Raw genomic sequence first — 11287 nt, 5'->3', positions numbered from 1 at the left:
TTACTCTTAAATAGTTGTCCACTGCAGTCACAGTACATTAGACTTTATTCATAAAGGTATGAAAAACTTTTAATAAGTGCTCTTAAGTTCTTCAAACAGTCAGATGACCAAATAGTTACTCTGAGTGTACTTCAAAACCTTTATTCGTTATTTTTTTTTATTATCACATGTCTGTTTACATCTACTTTATTTCAGATGGTGTATGTTTGATTAAACATAGGCCCCGTCCTTTACAGTAAGAACATGTTTCTTTCTTTCAAGCAGCAACTGTTCTGATAGACAAGGCCTACAAAACAATGCAGTTCCTCAAATGTCCACTAGGGACCCCCAGTGGCTCCAAGTCTTCATAGATCACCGGCTTTACAGTAGAAATAAATGTTTACAGACACTGTTTTAGCCTCTAAAGCTTATTTCTTCATTCATGACAGCTATATGGGGGAGAATGTTTTCGTCTAATTCCCCCATTTATATCGTCTTAAAGTCATGAATAATTAGTGGCGTGGCCACTATAAGTGAGAACCTGCTCTTCAGGAGTCCCATGGGTTAAGTCATAGAGGGTTTGTCCATCTTTATATACAGTCAGTGATTGTTTTCCAAAGTATACAACCGCTTCAGGGTCATTCATTGTCCTCACATACTGTAGGTGTCATAAATACACACTCGGAATGATTGTATTTTAAATAGCAAACAGCAGATGCCTCTTTTGCATGTTTATACTGTACACAATCTGTCAGTGAAGATGAAGCTACAGACAATAAAAGGTTTGACACCGAGAGCTTGTTTAATTACTGGTATGACAGTCCATCACACCCAAGTATTTGAAACATTTTTCTGTTTCCTTGTTTTGATCGAACTTGGCAATGCCATGAGCAACAGACCAGTTGGACGAGCTTTTTTATGCGGCTGGCTCTCACACGTCTGCTCACTATTATTATGATCACGGGCGAAGGAGCAAGACAGAGTAGACGGAACCAAGCTACGCAATGACACGGATAAAGAGCGTTGTGTTTTTGGTGGTCCTTTCTTTTCTGTGGACTCTTTCAGCAGGAGGTGAGTGAAGCATTCAAAGCATGTATTCACACCACGTCAACCTAAAATTAAAAAAAATAAAAGCAGTTAAAGTGTATATTGACTCTATATATGAAAAAGTATGAAGCGTATTGAAAGTATTTGGCTTCTGGAATTATCTCATACCTACAGTTATGTACAACAAATAACTCATGCACCACAATGTCAAAATTACAGTATCAGTCATTTTGCAACAAAGCAATACATGTTTGCGTTCAAATGACAAAGTCCAGCTACACCAATGTTATAGTTTAATGTACTGTAGATCTTTTAGTAGCTAGAATTCAAATATGTTGAAAAGGTCACTTAAAATGTAACTCACTTGGATTTGAGTATCTTTTCCCGATCTGAACCTTGTTGTTTGTCTCTTTATGCGTCTCAGAGACAGAGGTGTCCTGTGTTTACATGGAAAGCTGCATTTTACCATGCAGTCTCCAGGACTCCAGCACTGATGTAGTCATCCATTGGTTTCAGGTAAAAATAGAACAGAAATCTGTCCACTCGTATTACTTCAACCAAGACCAGCTTGGAGACCAGGACCAGAACTTCAGAGGCAGGACTTCACTGTTCAAGGACCAGATCTCCAGAGGAAACGCCTCACTGCAGCTGACAGGAGTGAAGGTTCAGGATGAAGGAAGATACAGGTGTAACATCAGCACCGTCACTAGAGAAAGGGAGTCATATATCAACCTGAGAGTGGATGGTATGAAAAAACACACAGTAGTACCACAAACACTTTTGAAACTTAAACAAAAAATACTTTTTATGTATGTTAGAGATTACACGAATACGACAACACAAAACTGACTATGCTTCCACTCATGTAGAGTACAAAGTATACAAGGTGAACACACCAAGTGTTAGGTTAGGGTTATTTTAAATTCCTACAAAGTGAGGTCAAGTGTTTAAAAACCTGTAATATAAAATACATGACTGCACAAGTACCAGTCACTGGTTCCTCAGCACTCATGGCCACAATCACACCATGAAGACAAAAGAAAATCCCAAGCAACTCAGCGAAAATGTTTGTCAGTATCCATCCCCTGACAATATAAAATTTCCAAAGCAATCAACAAACTCTGGAGTTCACTTAAATGTATCATTAATAAATGGAAGGAACATGGCACATGCGAAAATCTGTCAAACAAAAAAATAAAAATACAAAATAGAATTACTCTTAGTTATCTATTTTCTTTCTGTGTTCTCCCTTATGCTGCGTTTGTTAGCTGAGTTCACCTCAGGTTCTTCACCTCAGGTGTGTCCAGTTTATCTCCTCCCCGCCTTTACTGTCAAGCGGGAAAAGGATTGGTCTACTTTATAGTACTCTGTCTCCGCTACACTAAAGCCTACACCCCTCCTGCTTCACCTACATACCAAAGCTTTCACTTTCATTTAAGAAACAAAATGCAGCTCTTGGGAGAGTATTTCCCTGCAAGCCAATGAAAGCAGTGAAATCTACATAGACATGGTACACGGTGAACGTATTGATGTGGCAAGACAAAGACCAGACCTCAATCCAATAGAGAATTTGTGACTGAACATTATGCTGTTCACTCAGTGTTCAACCTGACAAAGCCTAAGCAGTTTTGCAAAGAAGACAGGTTATTTATACTGTAGCAATGTATTAAAAAATTAAAAATACTTATTTGTTGCAGCTCCAGTCAACGAAGTCAACATCCGGCTGGAGGGAAATAAGATCATCTGTAGCTCAGACGGGATCTATCCTGAACCGGAACTTTCCTGGTCCACAAACTCCACGTCCAACAAGACCTTTAAGAGTACAACCATTGTCCAGCAGAATAAGGAGCAGCTTTACAACATCATTAGTTCTCTGATACTTTCAGACAGTTATAGTGTTCTGGCCATCGATTGCACTGTCAGCACCTTCAAAAACAGGATGACAGCCACTTTCGTAAACAGATTTAATAGAGGTATGTGTTTACTCTTGACATTTATTAATGTGATTGTGTCATTGAAATATTAGATATGTATCTTTGGTTGTGCTTTATGTGTGCAGGCATCGCTATAGGGATGGTGGTTGGTGTCATTTTGATTACAATATTAACAGGCCTGGCACCATGCATCTACCTTAAATATAAAAAGGTAAGAAGACATTCAAAAACATGACTATGACTTAGGCTTGTATAGAGTGGTAAGAACTGTTTTACACTGCCCTTATTATTGGTGACTGGGTAGAAACTGGAAACATACACTTGCTGAAGAGACTGAAATATTTAAGTGACAAATGTTTCTTCATTCCCACCAGCATGCATCTGTCCTCATACAAAAATGCTGTCAGGCTGACACATGGACAGAAAGAAGTAACTCACAGGACAATATAGTATTCACTGCTGAAACGTAAATATAATTGAATTAATTTCCATAACTGTGTTTGATTTGAGTTCATAGTATCTTCACGTGTTTCAGGCCTGAGTTTTGTCTGATTTCATTTTGCAGGGACAGTCACGTAGCTTCGATAGACAGCATAACTACTCACATCTCTGGTGAAAACAATGAAGTGTGACAGATGAATTAACCTACATATCTTCTGGAAGTGGAGAATTAACTGAAACCTTGATACCACTGGTGTATCCTGAAGTAGCTCATAAAAAAAAATATGAGACACTGCCCATTAAGATATTTTTTGTTGCTGCAATATTCCTTGAGAGATTCTGTGATTTTGTTTTTTGCTATAGTGTCTCTCTTTTATGTACACAGCAGACCTTTAAGGGCCCAGATCTTCTTGGATTTGCTTTGTTACTTGTGCTGCATGCATCTAGAGACATCTCTTCAGTATGTTTAATAAACTTTATTACTGTGCTCAAGTATTTGCATTAAATAATAAAATGCATCTGAGTTTAACTGACCCTGCGGGAGCTCAAGATGGCTCCTGCCCTAGTATTAAATAATAAGATCCATCTTTCTGTTAGATATATCTGCTAATCCTTATTGGTCTGCAGGGTGATGAGGCATGTCGCACTCACATTCACTCTTACATACATCTACTACTTCATCAGGTACACCAGTGAAAATAAATGCATTCCAATATAACAGTCCTGCACTAAATCTGACATTCATAAAGGCTATGGTATTCAGCATTTGTTTCATATAACTGAGAGAGCTGTTGATTCAACTATGTTTTCACTGTGGAGGCTGTGGTTTGTAGGACTATTGAACACACGTTCTTATTATTTCAGTCAGAGAGCAAGGCTAAAAAACAGAAACAGCACCACAAACTACATCCTCCAAAATAATCAAGCTGTTGAAAAACCACCCCTCTGATGCTGTTTAGAACAGTCACGAAGGAAGATTTAGTGCAGCCCTGTTATATAACACTACATTCACTAGTGTACCTAATGAAGTGGCAAGTGCGTACATGCAATTTAAAGTTGTCAGCTAACCTAACTTGCTTATGTTTCTGAATGTGACATGCAGTATTAAAATGAAACAACACATTCTGTTCATACTGTGGCATGAATGGAGGTATTTGATTTAACTTTGATTTGTGTGTTGGAACTTTTTGGTAATCCTTAAGCAGTGAAGTTTTATTTTTTTATTTTTTATTAAAAATATATTTGCTGAAACATTTTAGTTGTATCTGTATTTAATCGAAATAAATTTAAGGTTGACAGAGAGGACATGTGTCAGGACGGGATGGGAGGTAAGGGGTTAGGACCCAGATGCAGGACATAGAGGGCTGAAGCAGGAGTTGACAAAAATTCCTTTAATTTAACAAAAGGAAACTAAAGGCGCTGCATAAGGCAGGATAACCGAAAACAAAAATTAAAACACCATGAAAACATGAACAAGACGTGAAAATCTATGATGAGGAAAGACATGAACATGGCAAAGAAACGGTATGACACGACAAAGAACAAAGGGGAAGGCAGGGCTATATATACACAGAGGGGTGACGAGACACAGATGAAACAAATCAAGACAGAACACAAGGAGAAATCAATGATCTCATCAAACGGGGAAACAGAGAGTAAAACATAACAGGAAATCAAGAACTTAACAAAATAAAACAGGAAACAGAAACCGAGGAAAATTAATCACAAAATCATGACAACATGTAGCGTAACACTACCAAAGAGCATTCAGTGTAAATCATTACAGAAGATTATTTTGGGGTTTTTCCAGAGCAAAGATCTATTTATGAATCATTGTAGCACACCAAATGCTAATCCCAGCATGCATATAGGTACAGTGTTACACAGGCATGTAGTAGTGGTTGTGCAAGGTTGTGGATTTTCCATAAAAGTTCACCTCAGTCACAATCCAGACTATCTTTGGAGCTTTTATTGAAAACCAGAGGGATTTATAGAGTGGAAATAAGCAGCAAAAGGAAAAGAGAATTCCTGCTAGGCGGGCGATCTTAAAAGAACTGGCCTGATATGTACTACCAGGAATGTAACAGCACAGTCTGACTAGGAGGGGAATGAAGAACAGGGTTCTTGAGCAGTGACGTGATAAGATGATGAAATGCAGGCGCACCAGCCACCGGTCTCTAGAGAGGACGGTGTTGACCTGAATGGATCTGAGCCACTCACTCAGCGAATCACACAGTGAGAGAGAAAGAGAGCAGAGGAAACAAGGACAGAGAATAACAAGTCCTTCTGAACGCTGTCCTGTGAAATATAACCTAATAACGACAACGCTGATGCCTGTCTTACACTTATTTTGCCCCAAAAAGCTTCTTTATCTGTGATAAACTCTGAACCTGGACCTGAACTCTGACCTCCTGGGCTTTAGTAGAGGTTGCCAGATTTGACTGACAGACTGTAACCCAACCAATAGTGTTTTCTTTTTCTATTTAATGAGTTGCCTTGTGGTTTGTCCACATATACAGCCTGTCAGCATTTGGTTCTCTCGTCTGTTCATTGTTTTTTTTTTTTTTTTTTACACAAACACTCCGTGTCAGTGCATGTATGAAAGTATGTGGATATACTGGATATGCTTAGATGAAAAAACGGGCGTGTCAGACTGATAACTCCTGATGTTGCTCACACAGATCGTTTCACCTGTTCACTGACGAAGCACCATTCGGATGAAACTGAACTAAACAATGACAGGGATCCAGTACGCTGTGTTTTTGGTGGTCCTTTCTTTTCTGTGGACTCCTTCAAGAGGAGGTAAGTGAGGCGTTCACAGCACACGTGTTCTTTTCAAAACTTTTCTTTTCAGATCGCATAAATCACAGGGTTTTAATGTCGGTAGATCATGTCTCGTCTAATCACATTTGGTTTGATCAGAGAAAACAAACGAAGAAGGAAACTAAATGAACAGGAGACACATTTCAGCTTCAAATGAATGCCAGCTGAAACTGACGAAAATAAATCACATCCAGAGATGAACTAAGTTTGTTTGTACATGAAAATCTTTGGAGAACGTGGTTCGTTTTTGAAAACTAACTTTTCCCCAAACATAAAACTTCATTTTACAAATGGGTACAAACAATACATCATTTATTGTCAAAACATTATGAGCAACAACAGATTTGTTCTAAAGAAGGAACTGAGAGCTGTCAGATGAAACCTGTCCAACCATTCCACACTCACTCTTTCTCTTTCATTTGTGTAAAGTTTTATCAAATACAAATACAGTACATTATCTAAGATTTCCAAATACAACAATTCCATCAGGGTTTTAATGTCTTTGCTACAAACCAACTGTGTTATATCTCGGTAAATTTTGTGTAAAACCCTATCCATGTCTTCCTCGTACCACATCAGCCAGTGCAACAAAACAACATGATTATTATCAAGTGGAAAAGTCACTTGATGCATTCATTAAAAAATTTTTTGAAGTCTGTTGTTTTATTTTCCCTGAACTGAAGCTTTGTCTCTTAATGTGTTTCAGATACTGAGGTGTCCTGTGTTTACAATGAAAGATGCATCTTACCTTGCAGCTTCCAGTCAGGTCCTGAAGTAGTCATCCACTGGATTCAATTGAGAGCAGTAAACATTCGCGTACACTCGTTCTACAACAACAAAGACCAGTTTGGACACCAGGACCAGAACTTCAGAGACAGGACATCACTGTTCAAGAGGCAGATCTCCAGAGGAAACGCCTCACTGCAGCTGACAGGAGTGAAGGTTCAGGATGAAGGAAGATACCAGTGCTACACCAACACCACACATGGAAACAAGGAGTCATTCATCAACCTGAAAGTGGACGGTATGAGAAACACATAATACATTCATTCATGAAATTACGAGTAATGTCTTGTCGTTCAGCATTTATATACATATTTTAACATTTCACCTCCAAGCTGTTTAACTAAACCCAAATGAAAAATAAGTTTTCTGAAATCAACAAAGTATTAAAATGTCAGAAAAGTAACAATTGAATCAATCAACAAGAAACAATCAAAACAAGAGCAGTTATCATTTTTACAGTGACCATTGTTAAAGAGGTCAGTTTAAAGTACTCCAGGAAAATAATGCAAACCCTCTTTTCATTGTTTCTGTTTCCAGTTCCAGTCCATGAAGTGAACATTGATCAGGTAGGAAACAGGATCACCTGCAGCTCTAACTGGATCTACCCTGAACCTGAACTCACCTGGTCCACCAGACCTCCATCCAAAGAGACCTTCAATACCACAACCACAGTCCAGCAGACTGAACAGCAGCTTTACAACATCAGCAGTTCTCTGATACTTTCAGACGGTGACAATGATCTGGTCTATAGCTGCACCATCAGCACTAGGAGAAACAAGAGGAGAGCTACATTATTTAAACCAAGTTAGTATTTTGAGACAGGCATGGAACTTGATTAATGTGGTATATTGCACTAGTTAAGCAGTGTAATATTTATATATTTTTTAAAAAATCAGTAGTTGGCTGTAGTTTTCATGTTCATCTGTGCTGTTGTCTCTTATAATTTCAGCTTTTATCATTGCATCAGCCGCTGAAACAACAATCTTCTGCTCTGACTCCAACACTCCTCTAACAAGCTTCAACCTCGTTTGGAGATTCAACCACAGTCAGATCATCCTGAAAAGGACCAGGACTGATGTCTCCTCCACAGTGTCAGAGGAGTGGAGGCAGCAGGTGAAGGATGTATCAGAGTCAGGCAGCCTCACACTACAGGACTTGTCTTCAAATCAGGAGGGAATATACACGTGTGAACTCAGAGATGATGAGGAGACACTAAGAACTGACACCTTTGTGAGGATAGAAGGTAAGGTAACAAAGTTAGGACATTTTCGGCTGTGAGAACAAGAGTTGTCATCATCATGAGGCATTCAGGGACAGTTCAATGAACTGTTTTTTTATTTCAGAGAATTCAGTCACTTTTGGAGTCATCATTGTAGCAGTCGTTTCAATCATAGCAGCAGTCTTCCTGGCACTGTACTGTAACAAGAAAAAAGGTAAAAAGCCTGTGATACCTCAACTTTTGAATTCATTTCTTGTATCTTGTATAAAAGGTAAAGTAACAACGTTTGGATCTCACGAACTGTCCAAAATATGTTATCTATAATATTTGTAGGACCTAATCAAAATTAACATGAGTCAATTAGCTGTTTTTCTATTTCAGAGAATCCAGTCAACATTAAACGCAGAGTGGTTGGAGACGTTTTCCTCGTAGCAGCAGCAGTCGGAGTAGGAGTAGGAGTAGGAGTACTGCTGCATGAGAAAATAAAAGGTAAAATAACATTCTGTCTCAGCTACTGAATTAATTTCTTATATGGTGTTTGTATTGATAATTTGTCTTCTGTACTATTTCTCTTCATGTCTCTATTCTCTCAGGAGGCTAATGTTGTTTAATATCTGCTGGAAGCTGCTGGACATGTTCTACCAGACTATCGTTGCAAGTGCCCTCTTCTATGCTGTGGTGTGCTGGGGAATCAGCACTAAGAAGAAGGGCACCTTGCGGCTAGATAAACTGATACAGAAGGTGGGCTCTGTGGTAGGAGCAGAGCTGGAGTCCCTGACATTGGTGGCAGAGACAGGGACCCTAAACAAAATCCAGTCCATCATGAACAATGTACACCACCCTCTACACAACACCATAGTTAGGCAGAGAAGCTTGTTCAGTGACCGGCTGCTGTCTCTGTCCTGCTCCACAGACAGGTTGAGGAGGTCGTTTGTCCCTCAGGCCTTAAGACACTACAACGCCTCCCTGTGAGTTACCAACTGGACTGTGGTCATTGCTGATACTACCAGGGACGGACTGGCCATCTGGCATACCGGGCATTTTCCCGGTGGGCCGCCGTGCTATTTGGGCCAACAGTCCCAACACTTTTCTTTTTAATTTACATACTGGTCTGACCGGCCCATAAAACCAGTAGATCAGCGGCCCAATTGACACTGGCCTGGCCCAATCACAATGTTAAACACCAACCCCTTTCCAAGTGTAATGTATGTTGGCCCAGAAGGTCAAAACACGACAACATTTCAGAAAACACAACATTTCAGAAAACACAACATTTCATTTTTTTTTTTTTTTTTTAAGCCAAAACACTTACAGGACAGGGACAAAACAGTTAGTGCCGAACATTGAACAACATAATGTGCTAGGTGTGTGTGCTGTGTTTTGTGGGCGAGTTAAAAAATAAATAAATAAATAAAATGCAGTACCAGTACACACAGAGGGGAGGGGATGACAAGAAATCATTGCTACCTGGATGTTTTGTAATGATATAGGCATAACCGTACAGTAATATTATTAAATTAAATTATATATTACATTATATTTTGCTCAATTATAATAACATAGACAATATTTTCAATAATAAGAATTGTAAACAGTTTAGTGTATTAGTGCCCCCTGTAGACGTAATGTCAAGCAACTTGATGGTCATCTACACAATATTTTACGGCTTGTGTACGCCAAATTTTAGGAAGATAGCTATTGCAGTTTTTGAGATATTGAAATGTTTCTTTTGTAGCGCCCCCTAGAGACCAAGGGTCACAAAAGTTGGGATGCTTGTACAGAATCATGTTATTATCAATGATATGAAGTTTGATTAAGTTTGGGTATATAATTCACAAAATATTAGCTTTGGAGTTATACTGTGCCACGCTGTAAAAATTAATTAGTCATTAACTTTGTAACCAATAACCCTGCTAAAGTTCTTTTGAGAAGAAATGAATTAAATAATATGTAAAAAATAAAAAATAAACACTATCCCAGACTTGAAGTAGTATTCACTGAAACAGAATTTTTCCTCTTTACCATAAAAAACCCAATTTCAACTATGGTGTAATGCACTTGGTACAACAACCTTACGTAGTACTGCAAAAAACACTGTAGTAATAATCAGTATGTCAGGAGCTTTTCATTTTTGAGTTTTTTGTTCCTTCACTGCTTGGTCATGTATTACTCCAGTCGCCCATGCCTAAAACAGCTACTGGTGGCGCCCGGAGCTCTATTGAAAACATCTGGCTTGGCTTTCAGGCTACAGCCAGCCACAAGCAAGACCCGCAAAAATAAATATATAAATGAAAAAATCCAACTTTCCCTGGTAACTAGTTACTTTTATAGTGTAATAATTCAGTTACTAGCTCAGTTGCTTTTTGGGAGAAGTAGTAACTGCAACTAATTACTTTTTAAAAGTAGTGTGACCAACACTGCTCAGAACAAAGATATTGTGCAAGAAATGTCACGCAACCTTGTCTACACCTCAAGGGAACACAACCAATGTATTTAACCATTTAAAGTCCACACACAGAGTGATACATGACCAAGCAGTGAAGGAACAAAAAAATAAAAAATGAAAAGCTCCTGACATACTTCAGAGACAGGACATCACTGTTCAAGGAGCAGATCTCCAGAGGAAACGCCTCACTGCAGCTGACAGGAGTGAAGGTTCAGGATGAAGGAAGATACCAGTGCTACACCAACACCATCAGTTGAAACAAGGAGTCAGTCATCAACCTGAAAGTGGACGGTATGAGAAACACATAATACATTCATTCATGAAATTACGAGTAATGTCTTGTCATTTAACACCGATATACATATTTTAACATTTCACCTCCAAGCTGTTTAACTAAACCCAAATGAAAAATCTGTTTTCTGAAATCAACAAATTATTAAAATGTCACAAAAGGAACAATTGAATGCATCAACGTGAAACAATGAAAGCATTTTTACAGTGACCATTGCTGAAGAGGTCAGTTTAAAGTACTCCCTAAAAATAATGCAAACCTTCTTTTCATTTTTTCCTGTTTTAAGTTCCAGTCCATGAAGTGAACATTGATCAGGTAGG

The 11287-nt window shown here is 38.6% G+C and overlaps 1 protein-coding gene across 1 annotated transcript; it reads left to right on the top strand.

The window, feature by feature from the left end:
- Positions 1–422: 422 nt before the first annotated feature.
- Positions 423–10288, top strand: LOC311503795 (CD276 antigen-like). The gene is made up of 13 exons (XM_084566669.1): positions 423–1050; positions 1451–1771; positions 2724–2999; positions 3086–3171; positions 3335–3426; positions 3526–3572; positions 6083–6203; positions 6980–7248; positions 7548–7814; positions 7960–8253; positions 8354–8443; positions 8611–8718; positions 8823–10288. The coding sequence occupies exons 1-13, from the start codon at positions 984–986 to the stop codon at positions 8828–8830; spliced, it is 2046 nt and encodes a 681-aa protein (XP_084422795.1). The 5' UTR covers positions 423–983; the 3' UTR covers positions 8831–10288.
- The last annotated feature ends 999 nt before the right edge of the window (positions 10289–11287 follow it).

Source organism: Chelon labrosus (assembly GCF_963514085.1).
Source record: "Chelon labrosus genome assembly, chromosome: 18".
Taxonomy (NCBI): Eukaryota; Metazoa; Chordata; class Actinopteri; order Mugiliformes; family Mugilidae; genus Chelon; species Chelon labrosus.
This window is presented reverse-complemented; position numbering and strand designations above follow the sequence as displayed.

Coding starts and splice junctions, on each gene's coding strand:
- LOC311503795 (XM_084566669.1), top strand. CDS start 984: ATGACACGGATAAAGAGCGTTGTGTTTTTGGTGGTCCTTTCTTTTCTG. Junction 3,000..3,085: donor CGTAAACAGATTTAATAGAG/GTATGTGTTTAC, acceptor TTATGTGTGCAG/GCATCGCTATAGGGATGGTG. Junction 8,444..8,610: donor GTACTGTAACAAGAAAAAAG/GTAAAAAGCCTG, acceptor TTTCTATTTCAG/AGAATCCAGTCAACATTAAA.